Source organism: Gekko japonicus, unplaced genomic scaffold, assembly GCF_001447785.1.
Source record: "Gekko japonicus isolate JY-2015 unplaced genomic scaffold, Gekko_japonicus_V1.1 scaffold5920, whole genome shotgun sequence".
Lineage (NCBI taxonomy): Eukaryota > Metazoa > Chordata > Lepidosauria > Squamata > Gekkonidae > Gekko > Gekko japonicus.
Genome location: NW_015167236.1, coordinates 10,150 through 25,496, shown reverse-complemented (window position 1 = coordinate 25,496; position 15,347 = coordinate 10,150). Strand labels below are relative to the sequence as shown.

Here is a 15,347-nt window from a genome sequence, read left to right as displayed (position 1 = left end):
GTGTAGTGTAGTGTAGTAACTGTAGCTGAGACCCAGGCTCTTCTGGGTCTCTTTCTAGAGGAAAGTTTTTCCCAGCACCTGCCTCTTGAGCCCTTTCACCTGGAGAGGCCAGAGCCTGGGGCTTCAGGGTACGACGCAGGTGCCGGCTTAGTGAACCACAGTCGTCCTTTCTGTGGGAGCGGCAGCCATCTGGATTGATGGCCTCAGCCAAGAAGAGGTGCTGAAGCAGTCCCCAGCTGTGCTTGCGGGCACCTTCAGTGTGGCCCAGGGACTGTGTAAGATGTACTCTAAATGCAGAGGGAGCTTGTTGATATGGTGCCATTAACAGGGCATCATACTTTACAGAACACAAGACCTCAGTTCCTGCGCCAGTCTAAAATGTGGCATGGAGAGTGTAGGTAGAACATACATTCATTCCCATTACACACTTAGGTCTTGTTTCAGCACGAAAAGGACCTGAACTTCACCCAAATGGTCACCCCCTGAATGGCCAAACTAAAGAGGAACCAGCCATAGATGAAGCAGGTAACTTTCACTGGGTACAGTAAATCCAGACAACTCACAAAAACCTAGCTTATTAAATGTTTAAGAAATTTATTAGATGAACATGTAAAAGTGCCCATACAGGGGGGAAAAGTGTAAATGTTTCTTTTTTAAAAAATAAATAAGATACAATTTAAATGAAAGACTCTTTGCTCAGAAACAAGAGTTTTAATAATGATTTGAACTTAAGGTCAAGGTGAAATGTGCAGAATGAGAATTACGGAGAAAGAGAGCAACCCCACCGAGACTCGGGCCTGGGATTTCCCTCACAGCCAGCCTCCCTTGGTGTGGGTGGGGGGCTTGCACAAGGGGTGCCATTCAAGAGGCTGGTGGAGGGGTTGCCCTCCATATCCCCGGTTTCTTTATGTATCTCCTAGAAACAGGAGGACAATTGCAAAATCACATTGATTAGACACAGTTTCTGTTATAGAAACAAAGTGTGGTTGCGAGAACATTAAATATTTTCATGACATCAGTTTTCCTCCTGATCCAGTTGATCTCTCAAAACAAGACAATGAAACAAGTTCCAAGATGCTGTCCTCGTGAAGGAACAAGAGGTAAATACAGTCCTTTCACCTCGACATCATGCTTTCGGCGTGAGCAGAAGTATTGCATCATACGACATGGACTAACAATAGCCATCCAAGGGTTCCAAAGCCTCCAAGGCGTTTAATTCCCAGCTGTAGCACAGAGGTTGTTACTCTGATAACATTCTTTTATCCCAAGAAGTATGTTTTCTTCAGAGATTATACTTCCTGGGGAGGGGAAATGCATGTCTCAGTCCAGGGTCAATTCTCTTCCCTGCTTGGGAAGTTTTCTGAACTCTTGCCTTCATTCCCAGAGCTACCTCAGTTCCTGCGCTCTGTCCGTGGGTCATATTCAGGCACTTTGGGGCTAGAAAAGGCTGTGTGTTCTTAGACACCGGCATATGCTACAGACGGGCACACAACAGGTCAGCAGACACTTCCTTCAGACACTCAGGATCTCAAACTCTTCTTCCAGTTCGAAGAGCTTATCCATGGACTCAATGAGCTCTGTGGAAAATTACAGGAGGTTTTTTTGACTGCATAAATCTATTTATCTACATTAAAAACTAAAGTATTTCCAAGTGTAGCAAACAGAATAGAAGCAGTAGCTTTGGTCCCTCAGTAAATTGCCATTATTGCTGGATTTCCCCTTATGAAGTATCTAACTGTGCAGGGAAAAGTGCAGAAGGCTTGTTTTCCTTCTGTCCCTCCTAGGAATGCAGGAGGTCCTCTAAACAGAGGGTGGAGCCAGGGGCAGATTAAGGCTCACTGGTGCCCGAAGCACTGACCAATCTTGGTGCCCCCCTCCTTTCCACACTGACCCCCAGTCCATTTTAGTTGTTGACCTGTCTGACCAGATAGACAATGCAGGTTGCAGCCGTACAAAAATTTATTCATAGGATACCACAATTTTCACCCTTTTCCCAACTTTGCGGTGCCCCCTTTGGCCCTGGTGCCCTAAGCACGTGCTTGGTCTGCTTCATGGTTCATCTGCACCTGGGTAGAGCAAATTATGTCTGAGAATGGACTGGATGTACCCCTCTTCGAAATACCAGACCCTGACCTCCTTTTGTTTATCTTGTCCTATAAAAGAAGAACTTTGTATCTGCTCTTTATGGCAGCTTGTTCAGCTGGGGCACTCTGATGGGCTCACATCAGAAGGATCATTCTTAATATGACTGCCTGCTTTGTTAGCGAAAAGCCTTGAGTGAACCTTTTTCTCTCCCAGGTTGAACTCGGAGAAGGGGGCATTGTGCTGGAGTTTGGGGGGGAAGACCCTAATACTGATGCAGAGAACTTTGACTCTCAAAAGTTCACCCCCCCCAAAAAAATGTTGTTGGTCTCTAAGGTGCTACTGGACTCGAAGCTAGCGGTTCTACTGTAGACAAACACGACCACCTCTGAAGCCAACTCATTAGGACTACTTATGTCACAAGAAGATAAACACTAACTTAAAGGAGAAGTGGCTACGACCACCAAAAAAAGCCCATCGTGGTAATGGCAGAGCAAGGGATTTCCTGGAGTTCAACCCGCCCTGAGCCTGCTTTGACGGAGAGAGCGGGGTATAAATTAAATAAATAAGTAAAAAACCTAGGGCTCCCCTCCGGTACTCTAGATGCGGGTGAAGTGCACTATTAGCATGAGATGGATTCTCCATAGCCACACGCAGAGTAAACGATGAAAAAGCCCCTTTAAAAAGCCGAGCCTTCGATTCAGTCCCGTACCTGCTCCAGTTGTCGTTACTTCCGGTTTTGTAGGAGGTACGAAGGGAGGCCAGTGTGGGGGGTGCTTCTGAACCAGCTCAAACATACGCAGACTCTGTTGCTTGTGAATCTCCTGGGGGAGGACAACGGTTCTTGAGATATGCCTCAAGATGAGAGACTCCCACCCCCAGAAGTCTAGCTGTGAACTGTGAACGCACCACAGTCGGCCTTCGAGGGCCACCATGTCCTATTATAGCTTGCATCGTTCTCCCGATTGAGGACATTCTTCCTGACCGAGTCAAAGCTCCTCATCCTCCTCTCTTAGGAGCACCTGTTATTTCAGTATGCCGCAACACAGTATGCTTCAATGGAGCTCTGGTACGTACCTCTGGAAGCCTGACTCTGCACACAGGCGGCCATTTGAGGACCCAAAATACCCTCAAACCCCAAACTATTGCCTGTGGGATTTGATGACACCCCCAAGCGGTACTCCACTGAATCAAATTAGTAGTTCCTAAACACTAATCACCTGTGGCACTATTTGAACATGTAAGAGCACATGCCATAATAAGCACACAAATGCAGGCGCCCAACAATTACTCGTATAGTGAAATTACCTTTGTGCCTGCCTTTTCATTTCCCAGCTTCTTGCCTCCCTCACCCCTTTGCACTTTCTCCTTAACGCCTTTGCAATTAAAATGTTTTTTAGTCATTGCATTCAGTGCTGTGACATCACAGCAATGCAGCCAATGGCTACAGAGAGATACCTTAACAAGGAAGCTGGAAGACCTGCTAACTGGGGAGTAGCAAACATCGCAATTCACATTTCCCTCAGCTTTTGTTTTTGTAGTTTCCGGGTTTTGTGCTACTATCGCTGGAAGAACTCTAAAAGATCATCCCAAACCAGTATATAAAAAGCTGTAAACCACAGAGATATGTCTTTTTTTTTGGGGGGGGGGTCTTTTATTTACAGTGTAACAAGTCCGCCTATGCGAATTCAATTCAGAGGGTTTCCTAATGCTTACCTTTTGCACAAGGCTACACCAGTTATCAAAGTCCTTCTCTTCTTTACAAAAGAAGCCCTGTAAAATTACAAGCATATTAAGTTACATATAATTTAAAAGTTAAGGTAATTACTAAATCAGAACACTGAAACCCACTGGTCTGTATAGTAGTTCAGACAACTATCAGGTGAAAAGATGACAGCATCCAGATCAACAAAGTCTTTTATCCACACAGTGTTTAATAAAGCCATTTTGACTTTGTTTTGTACACCATTCATTCATTACTCCACAATGGTTTTATTTATAGGATACCACTGCTTGGTACAAGTAACAGACCAGGCAATCGTATGCGTTCTGTACTGCGGTTGCCCAATGAACCAGCAGAAATTCTGCGGAGAAAACTTTCTTCTTTTTTTAAAAAACCAAGATCACTTTCCCCTCGTCCAGGGGTCCCCAACGTGGTGCCTGTGAGCACCCTGGCCCCCCCACCAAGCATTTTTAGAAAGTGGGTGGAGCCACATGAGGGGCTTTCTGATTGGCTGTGCAGATTAAGATAACACTGTTTTCAGTGACAGCTGCCACCACAGATTTGGTTTTATTGTCTGTCTCTCCTTTCCCAGGGCATTTTTAAAATCAGCCCTCTTCTCCCCTGCACTTGAGCTTCTGCTGTGTGTGGCTCCACCTCCTGTGGCAGCCATGTTGTGATTGCGCGCGCACACACACACACACCCCGTGTCAGAATTCCTGGGCTCCAAAAGACTGGGGACCCCTGCCCACCCTAATTCTTTCTCGGGTTGGGGGCGCCCCTGAACTGTGAACTGAATTCCACGGATCTCTTCCATTAGCAGCACTTTCCCACAGCGCAAGAAGCTTCTTCCTGACTCAAGGGGTGCGAGGAGAAGGCACTGCCGTTAGCTGAACAGATCCACAGAATCCAACCCTGTATCCGGACTAGGGGTGGGCGCGCGGTATAAGCGGAGCCAGAAAAAACCACCGATAAATCCATTATCGGTATTTTCCAAGAATTTTCCCTGCTGATCACTTAGGGGGCTAGTGAGTCCGCTATCCAAAAATGGCCCACTGTTACAGGGCATTTAATGGGCTCTCTGTTCCTTTAAATTTGGTGCCTCTCCCTCAAAAAACAGAGCCCCAGATACCCCTGGACTGATTCTCTATTATAGGCTACAGGGACCATGGGCTATAATGCTCCCCACAGGGTATAATGGAGCAGGGGAGCAAAATCATCAGTCCCAAATATTTCTTGAATCCCAATACCATACCGATACTGGGATTTGGGAATATCGAGAAATAGTGACATTTTTCGGGTTCAATATGAACATGAAAAATACTGGTTTTCTTTGTGCACACCCCTAATTCGGACCATACCAGTTTTGGACTGCAGGTAAGGGCTCCCATCACTGAACACTTCTCTACGCAACGAAAGGTGAAGGGTTTTCCCTTGAGAACTTGCCACTGCGGAGAGCCTGGGGGCCAGTACCTTTTTTGCACAAGAGGGGAGCTGTAGCGGCAGTAAGAAAGCAAAGCAAAGCTGATCCGCTCACTAGACTGGGGTCCATTTTACGGATGGGGCTCACAGGGTCCTGGCCCTGTCTCTGCAAGGGCAGAAAGAAAAGCCAGGGCAGGAAATGCACCATGAGGCTCTGGAATGCGGTCCAAGGAAAACAATGTGCTCCTCTGCATTCCGCCTTGCGCACGTTTCGTCCCACAACACCTACCAATGCTACGGAGGGATCCAGATTCAGAATCTTCATCCGATGTGGTGCTTGCTGGCAGTGGAAGCTGTGGTCATCCACCATACCATTTTCTTCAGAGTCTACAAAAAGCTGGGTGGTGTGAGGATCCAAATAGATCAACTCGTTTCCTGTGGAGGGAACTGAGTTGTTTATTGGGAACAGGGAAAACCAAAAAGGGCGCAGTCTTGCATTACTGATGGGAAGCCCCGAGAGATGCCCGAAGGGCTCTGCTGCAGAGGAAGCTGGGCCCTCCAGAGGCATTAAGGCACGTTGCAGGCAATATTCCCTCTAAGCTGTGGAGTCTTGTGAGCAAAAATTCTACTTTGTGAGCTCCTGGCATTAAAGTTATGAGCAGCAATTTGGCTACTGCATAAATTACTTGGTTCTGGAACCATCATTCCTGAGCTAAGACGAAAATGTGTGAGCTAGAGGCTAAAAACTGTGAGCTAGCTCACACTAACTCAGCTTAGAGGGAACACTGGTTGCAGGCTATTTGGCCTGACCTTTGGCCTCTGCTGCTTGGCTGACACTCAGCACCTCCAGAGAAAGCGTCTATGCTGTCCTAGACAACACCTGCAACAGGGTCCTATTGCGAGTGCTCACAATTACAACCTCAGGAGAGGGTTTAAGCCGCTGTCTTGATTTTGAGATGATCACAAAGGGCTGCATTTGAGACCTTCTTTGGATGTTATCCTCCCCCCTCCCCTTTGTCTTTGGAGAGATGACATAACAAGCTATCTGGGGTTCAGGAACATCTTAAACCTGCTGCTTTCACTAGGGGGAAGTCACAGAAATGCACGCGAGATTCTCGGTATTCTCCCAGCAGATGGGAAGTCCCACATTCACATAATCCGGGAACATTCCATCTTGAATCCCAATTTCTGCCTGATGTGGGGAGGGAAGGCGCGGATGTGCTACAGGCCTACTCCAGGTTTCTTCTTCTGAATAGTACTGGGGGTGAGAGAACTGAGCGTCCAAAGAGGCCTGCTAACCTCCATTTTACAGACGACAGTTTGGATTAAAAAATTTCAACGGATTCATCTGTCATATCCCAGAGCTGATCTATCCACACCTTCGGCAAGAACTGTTCACAAACATGCAATACCCCCATTTTGTTTCTTTCCTAAGGCGAGAGGGGAGATTTCGTTTAGTACAAAGCACCATCGTGAATATTGTCTGTCGGCTCTCGTTTCCCCCCCCCCCTTGCCCTTCATGTGGCCGTAATCACACGACATAATTCCAGCTTTAACAGATAATGCTTTGAAGGAGAGGTCTTCCTCTCTCCTCTAATACATTTAATTTAGATTGAATTATTTGTACCACATCTTTTCTCTTGACTCAAGGAGGCTTATAGGATTAATTACACATTAAAACCAGAAAAAACTCCCAAATACCCCCCCCCCAAAAGATGTCCACTGCTCATTTGCCATCAAAAGCCCAGACCAAGAAACAAAACGTGCAGTTCCACTCAAAGATCTCTAACAAGAGGGCTCCCCTTCACCTCTTAAGGGACCCTGTTTCACAAAGTGGGAGCCGTAATAGCAAAGGCCTGGGCTCTGGTTGACGCCAGCAGGTGGCAGCCTGAGATTGTAGTAGGTGCACAGGAACATATGGGAGAGGACCGGGGGTCATTTCCTGCAGGAGCATACAGGAGCAAAGCTCCGGCAGTAAAGAGCCCAAGGGGTGGGCACATGCAACAAGCCCCACCCCCTGCTACCAGGAGCCCTCAGTCAGAGCAAGAAGCAGCCAGGTAAGCTGCAGAGCCCCCCCCCCCCGGCCCAAAACAGTCAGTCCAGTGGTACCTTTAAGACCAAGTTTTATTCAGGTACAAGCTCTCCCTCCTCTGCAAGGACAGATCTGCGCGTTCCCCCCGCCCCATAGCTAGCAATCCAAAACAGTCCAGTGGTACCTTTAAGACCAAGTTTTATTCAGGTACAAGCTCTCCCTCCTCTGCAAGGACAGATCTGCGCGTTCCCCCCGCCCCATAGCTAGCAATCCAAAACAGTCCAGTGGTACCTTTAAGACCAAGTTTTATTCAGGTACAAGCTCTCCCTCCTCTGCAAGGACAGATCTGCATCTCCCCCCCCCCCAATAGCTAGCAAACCAAAAGAGCCCAGTGGAGCCTGAGCAGTGGGTGTTGCCTTCTGACACACTTCCGGTGATGTCAGGGGGTGTGGCATATGCAAATGAATTATGCTAATGAGCTCCTGCACCTCTTTTTCTACGAAATGACCCCTGGAGAGGACCATCCTGTAGAGATGTGGGCCACAGGATGTGAAGGGCTTTAAAGGTCATAACCAGTACCTTGACTTGAACTGGCAACCAATATAGCAGTTTCTATCAGTTATCCCCTGACAATAATCACTGTTGCCAAATTCTGGACCAGCTGCAGTTTCCAGGTTGTCTTCAAGGGCAGCCCAACCTAGAACACGTTACAGTAACCCAACTGTGAGGTTACAGTTATTTTTTCCTCCTTACCTAAAAATCCTATAAAGTAGTAGGCATTGTTTGGTTTTCCTCCTAAAGCTCCCAAGGACTGTGGCATCTTAAAACACTCCTGCAGATCCAAAAGGAGAGAGAACAGAGAGGTATTAGTTGCTCCAAGCACCTCCTAACAAAACCACCAACTAACCAGGTCAACTACATGTGCTGAGAGGGCGTCTTACCTTAAAAGCATCGACATAAACCGGATTGATGTGGTTTATCCCCAAGCGAAGAGGTACAATCAGCAGCAGAGGCTTCCAGCTGCAGCAGAACTCTGCCGGGCTCTTGTTTCGGCCCAGCACACCCTTGTGCAACAGAGAACTGCAGTGGGCACTGGGGCAGTTCTGGGAAGGGAACCAGCACATCTTCTCTGGGAATAAAGAGACAAGAAGGCCTGCTTGCTGAAGACATGCTTGTTTCCTTTTGACCAACACACACTCACATACACACACACACACACACTTTGCACAAAACGGCTTCCTCCGCCACTTCATCAGAGGGGGAACACCTGCATGCCCATCTCTGTACACGGCCACCTGCTCACTCACACACAGTGTACCATCTTCACTGAAGGGAACAGGGAAGTTCCTTGACCATGAGAAATTGTTGGTCAGGGCAGAGACCTCAAGGAAGGTTGCCAGCAGCAAGGACCAAAGCCAAAGAAGTTCTGCCTGCACAACTTAAATCAGTTTGGATGGCCACCAGTATCGACAGTCCAGCGAAGGCTTGGGGAATGCACATAAATGACGCTTTCTAACTTAAGTGACTAGCAAGAGTGATCAAGCCTTTGTGCTAGTAAGATAATATACTCAAGAGGCGGCATGTGCCACGATCTTCAACTGAGCAAGGCACAAGAGATTTCAAGGTAATCAACCTGCTAAGACCACTCCCCCCCCCAGCTCACAGTCAGACTGCTGGCACCAATGGCCGCAAAGTGGCTTCAAAGCCTCATGACTTCTGCGGTAAGGAATCAGCTCCATGCGGTAACAGAATGAGGTGTGGCCACCTGGCATGCAATGGCCAATACACTGGCTTTAGGAGGGGGAGATGGATTCATCGGGCAGCCTGTTGGCCACTGAGCTTGCCTTAAGGAAGGCACTATCGGAATTCCTGCTAACTCGTTCCCCAGACATTCCTTGTGATTTTACATGGCCGTGCAACAATGCAGAATGGAATTTATCTGGAAAACAGAACTGGCCTTGCTTCTCCAAATGCAGTATTACTGGCTTTCAGGTTTTCATAGACAGACACTGGGGTGCAGCCCCAATTCAGTGTAAAGCTTGGGCAAACCAGAAACCCTGTTAAAGGCACTGATATGTTCAACTTACTGATGTCTTCAATCACCACCGTGTTGTCCATAGACACGTAAACGGCCAAGGAATTCCACTCATCAAACAGTGCAAGTTTCCTGAATGAACAACATGAAAAGCCATTCATGAAGAGATGTTCCCATTTCAGGTTCAAAGTCCCACCTTCACTATATCTAGAGATACCAGATTAGACATGCTTTGGAGAAACAGAAGATTCCAAAGGCATCCTAAACTATGATGCAAGGAAAGGGGACCATTTATGGACGTTTATGTGGGTTATAACAATGGATAATTTCCTTCTTATACATAGTTCCTGCCTGGATGTTTTTCCACATACTGCCATGTATATGCCACAAATGAATAATACACTGTCGTTATTGCAGTGCTTTATAATCCCCATATTACAAACAGGGCCGGCCCCAGCTTATTTTGCACCCTAAGCGAGAATACTTTCTGCCCCCCCCCGCGCCCACCATTTTTCAAAAATAAATGCATTTTTGGAAGAATGAAAAACACAAATAATCAAGAAACTCTCAGAGTACGGGGCTGGGTGCAGTTTGGCGCCCCTAAGGGCCGGCCCGCTCTAGGCGATCGCCTAGTTCGCCTACTGAGTGAGCTGGCCCTGATTACAAACGCTCACATGATGAAGAAAGGCTGTCAGACCACTTAATGTCATCTTGCAAGAGGGAGGGTGAAATCTGGGCCAGAATGTAGCCCCAGTCCAGGGGGGAATCAAAAACTGTTGCAAGCAGCTCACTGGGGTCGTGTCTTTTTTAAATAACTAAAATTAACAGTACAAAGTTTGAGTTCAGTGGCACCTTTAAGACCAACAAAGTTTAATTCTGGGTATAAGCTTATAGGAGTCAGAATTAAACTTCGTTGGTCTTAAAAGTGCCACTGGACTCAGATTTTGTTCTGTCACTTCAGACCAACGCGGCTGCCCACCTGAATCTGAAATCAACAGTGAAAATGATCTTTAACAGAGATGTGTAGATTGTCAACAGTACGATGGCAAGCTGGCAGTCTGGTGCAGAGGTGCAGAGTCGTTTCCAAAACTGCCATTCAGCTGTCAGTGTTCTCCTCCACTCCCCCCTCACCCACCGTCCTTCTTGAGCCCAGGGGGACTGGCCTGTTCTGCAGGGCCCGCAGGGGATGTCGGCCCAGGCTCTCGCCTGCCAACACTGGGGACACGAGTGAGCTTGCTTCTCCTTTGGAAGTTAAGTTCCAAGAAGAGGTGGTGGTGTCTGGAAGCCTTTGGACCAGCCATGGGAGGGCTAAGCGGAGAGCACTGGATGCTACGGCAGCAGACAAGACCAACAAAGTTTTATTCTGGGTATGAGCTTTTGTACAGGTGCGTCCACGTCAAAGATTTATGCCCAAGAATTAAACTTTATTGGTCTTAAAGGTGCCACGGGAACCACGCTTTGTTCTCTTGGGTGATCTTGAGCCACTCGGGGCCTCAACCCAGACATCAGGCCAAACCACCCATTTGTGCCTACCTTTGTTCAGAATTCAAAGAATGGTTTGAACTTCTGTGTACAGGCAAACCAGGGCTAGAGCTGCTTGTCCAACTCATTTCGCATCTACTTGGGTCCAGACATGCTAGCCCTCTGGAGACTGGGGGGCAGCCTCAACCGGCTCATCAAGTCAAACACAGCACCAGACCGCAGTTAGCACAGACCACAGCTTGCAAGCTCACCTCAGACTCTAACTCCGGTTTGCTAGCCCAATCATAAACCATGGTTTATCAATGCAGACAACATTTGTTGTTGTTCAGTCGCACAGTCGAGTCCGACTCTTTGCGACCCCATGGACCAGATCACGCTGGGCCTTCCTGTCTTCCGCCGTCCTCTGAAGTTGGCTCAGTTTCATGTTCGTTGCATCGATGACACTGTCTAACCATCTCATCCTTTGCTGTCCCCGTCATACCAGGCCAGAATTAAGCTTCCTTAGGCTGAAGGTGGGCACTTTTCAGCCTAACCTACCTCAGAGGATTATGAGGATATAACAAAAAAAACACCCACATGCACCTTTCCTTGGAAATGTGATTAACAACGTGATGCAGGAAGAATCTCAATGGTGCAAGAGCTGGCGGATATGCATGCAACTGAAACAGAGGGCGAGGAGTGGCCAACGGTTCCACTTACAGGATTCTGCGAGGTCTTTTTTGCCTGCATGTGGGAAAGTATAAATCCTACACACAACACAATGTATATACGCTTGCTTACTTTAACACTTGGGCCACGGTGTTTGGTCCAAACCATTCGCCAATGGACTTCCCTTCGCCAACACCCATCTGTGCTGTGTGGATCACAAACAGACACACGGAAGAATAGAAGCGTCAGGAAACTGCACGCAGGAAAGGGCATATTCTCTGAATTACCGCACTGTACACATTCCCGATTCATTGGAGTGATCTGCTTCCGGGATTTGCCACTTTGTTCAATGTCGAGGGTCACGCTGGAAGATTATTATGAGTCAAGAGAGCTTCAGCTAGATTGCACAGACTGTTAGATGATATTTACAACTCACAGAGATGAGGTAACAGTTCTGAAGTCCCAAAATCGTGCAGACATTTTTTTTTTAATTGGGACAGCAACCTCCCCAATGAACTGCCTTTTATCAGGGAGTAAGAATTTAGTACCGCTCAAAAGCTCACTGTCCTTTCAACACAACTGGTTCGCCAGGATGTGCTGCCGAAACCATTTCGATCCGACGTGATGCTAGTTTTGGATCAACACTGTTACCTCTCTTAAAATAATACAAACAGGAAGACTTTGCTTTCTCTTGTGTCCATGTGTTAATATCAAAGTAATTTTTTTTTATATCAAAGTAATTGAGGCTTCTTGTATCTCTGCTTTTTTGTGGGCCTTTAACATCTGTTGGTATTATACACACCAGTTACCTGTAAAGCAGTGGACAACGCAATTGCCAAACAATACCAGATGAACAATAGATGAAGGAGAGGGGAAGAGGGTCCAGGCAACTCTCAAATATGACCATCACGCTGTCTTCCACAATACAGTGCCCCACACAAGCTGGGTTCAGCTGAAGGAAGTCCTGGTTATCTGCTTTAAATGTACCGGAACCCTCTATTTCCCACCTGCCTGTAGATGCTTGAGTATTTGCTACTCTTGATTCTTCTCCATATATATATATATATATATATATTGTTATTGGCTCTCCTTGCAGCTTTTACATTATTGCAAGCTGCTTTGGGAACTAGTCTTGAGTGAGAAGGCAGACAGGAGTTAAGTGATGAATAAAATAACTGTCCTATTGCTAGGACATTTATGAGAGCCAGTTTGGTGTAGTGGTTAAGTGTGCGGACTCTAATCTGGGAGAGTCGGGTTTGATTCCCCACTCCTCCACTTGCAGCTGCTAGATGACCTTGGGCAAGCCATAGTTCTGACAAGAGCTGACCTTGAAGAAGAGCAGTTTCTGTCAGAGCTCTCTCAGCCCCAATTATTATTATTATTATTATTATTATTATTATTATTATTATTTCTACCCCACTTTTCTTTTCAGAACAAACAAACCTCAACAATGTTTCTACATTCACATCTAAACAAAGGTCTAACTTACTCCTTCCGTACACAGTAACTTTGACAAAGAGGTACAGTGTTTTATATAATGTGACAGACTACATTTTCCAAGAGCTCCAAAAGTGTACCAAATAAATAACTTGGAAAACGGGGTGGATGGAAGCATTTAAAACCACTTTTACCCATTTGGTGGATGGAATAACAGCAGTCTTTTCTGTCCAGGAAACAGCGCAAGATCCTGTGATATTCCTCGGGTGGCTTTCTGTGTTTCTCCCACAGCCAATCTGTGAAAATTATTCCAGATTTTAAACATCGCCGTCTCTTTCCTCGCAAAGCACCAGAGTCACAGCGGGTACCAAATGGATTCACAGCCTGCGGGTGGTGGCACTTTATCTCTGAAACTCTCTCCCTAGAGAGGTCCTTTTGCCACCGTCATTTTTAGGCACTAAGTGAAACCCATTTAGTTTTCTCAGTCCTCAGCAGGGTTTTCCAGAGTTCAGTCTTTAAATTTATGACTACTTCAGTCCTATGCTTTAAAGGTTACACTTCGAACACTGCCTGTGAAAAAGCAGCACAATAAATATTTTAACTTAGTGAATAAAGCCCAGCCACTCGGAAAGCCGATGGGTGCCGTCCAGGGAATTTAAAACCCTCAAATCAACAGGACTTACTTCTGGTCTACATCCCTGGCTGAAGTCTGCAACTTAAAACATATCACCATGAGAGTCAAAAGTGCTACTGCTGGAGCACTCCTCAGCCCCAAGATTCTGCAGAGACACCCTAGATATCATCTGTCTTTCTTGCCTGAGCTTCAGTGCAGGTTTGTGGGGGGAAGGAAAGAAAAAATGACATTCTCAGAATTCACGTCCAGGAAAAAAGCACACTCACCCCGTCCCAAGTGCCGGCAGATCAGCGCCTGGGCCAGCATCATCTGTCCGCATCGCAGCATGCAGCCCCAGCCGGCATCAGAGGACGGGCCCGTGCCACCTACGTCACGAATCACCACGGTTACGAGTATAACTGGATGCCCCACCCCCAGAACCACAGGATGGCCGGCCTCCCCTGGGTCACGTGTTTCACCAAGGGTCACAGAAAAATGCTTAGTACCCGCCTAAACTCTGGCTGGAACAATTACTTGGCCTCAGTTTGGTACCAGCATAACGGCTAGAAATTTCACGTTGGATTTGTTTCTGGTAAGACTACAGCAACGCAGAAGAAACACAGACCTACTCCCCATCTCATAAGAGCAGTGAGCAGACCTCTTGAGTCTTTGAAAGTCAGATGCTCCCGGAGGGAAGGATGGTCTTTACACGCCTCTCCTCAAGTTACAGAAAGACCACGGAGAAGGAAAGTGACTGTCACTAATTACACCTGAGGGGACTGCTGGAAGATATCCATCAGCTATAATTTTGTAAATTCCAGAGGTCCTCTGGATACAGGCATGCGTCTAGAAGAATTAAGGCTACTGGGCGATAACAGAACAATCCCACACCCTTGGGCACATGGATGCAGATTCGATCCTTTTACACGCCTAGGAAACAGTAAAAAGTCATAAGACCTATTTTTCAGAATTAATTGTTCACTCTTCTACATGGTTCGTATCCCAGGAAGCATACCTACCAATGGGTGAAAATTTTCTTCTGTATGTAAACCAAAGACGACCGCTTATATCAGAGAGCAGTTTAGATTTATCTAGAATTTAAAAACAAACAAAAAGCATTACGATGGGGGCCCAAATGCCAAGTTATCCGCAGCATGTTAATCTAACATCTGCAACAACATTCGCTGATCTCTCTCATCTAGCAGGCACCATCAGATCCTCAGAAGCTGAGGGTGGAGTAAGGAAGTAGCCACCATAAAACAGACTTGGCCCTCTCCCCTTTTTCTTCAGTACCAAGTATAGCTGCTGTGACAGCTCATTGGAGATTTCGACTCTCCAAGGCTGAAACTACAGGGTCTATGGAATTGTTCCATTTCTACTGTGTCTTTCATGGCTAAATAACCCCCAAGTTAAATGGGGTGGGGGACTGATTCCAATTCCTCAACAAAGTTTAACTTCCATGATTCTTCTAGGCGGGGGGTAGGTGGGGGAAAGGAATCCAAAGCCTGCCCAGACTGCTTTAAGTCCACGTGCCAGGGCGGGTGGAGAGGCGTTGTTTAACCCTTCCCCCTCCAATACTCCCCCCCCCCCGGTCAACCATCACATTCCGTCTTCAGTTGGGGTGTGTGTGTTAAAGGGTAGGGTTTCTCAGTCAGGCCATCTTCTCAGCTGAACATCCCTAAAAATACAGCCACCCATGTTTATTTCCTAACCACCTGATTACTAGAAATAACTTCGGTCACATTTGAGAAGCATCCCTCATCATGAGAGCGTCCCGCCCTACCTAAATAAATTTCCTGTTAGTGACCTATATCCGTATGCCTGACGTTTCACGTAGTGGGGCTGGTTCCCCAGGATTTCTGCTCTCCACACAAAC

General features: G+C 46.9%; 1 protein-coding gene across 1 annotated transcript in view; it reads right to left on the bottom strand.

Moving 5' to 3' along the window:
• Positions 1-625: 625 nt before the first annotated feature.
• The window catches only part of ATG4A (autophagy related 4A, cysteine peptidase), a gene marked incomplete at its 5' end in the record, with an annotated part of 17,079 nt that continues 2,357 nt past the window's right edge, over positions 626-15,347 (bottom strand). The window contains 11 exons of the mRNA XM_015413189.1: positions 626-1,577; positions 2,795-2,906; positions 3,799-3,855; positions 5,514-5,659; positions 8,010-8,088; positions 8,198-8,385; positions 9,344-9,423; positions 11,554-11,626; positions 13,053-13,154; positions 13,759-13,857; positions 14,491-14,562. Coding sequence (XP_015268675.1) covers positions 1,513-1,577; positions 2,795-2,906; positions 3,799-3,855; positions 5,514-5,659; positions 8,010-8,088; positions 8,198-8,385; positions 9,344-9,423; positions 11,554-11,626; positions 13,053-13,154; positions 13,759-13,857; positions 14,491-14,562 — 1,073 coding nt within the window. The remainder of the gene's footprint in view (positions 1,578-2,794; positions 2,907-3,798; positions 3,856-5,513; positions 5,660-8,009; positions 8,089-8,197; positions 8,386-9,343; positions 9,424-11,553; positions 11,627-13,052; positions 13,155-13,758; positions 13,858-14,490; positions 14,563-15,347) is intronic.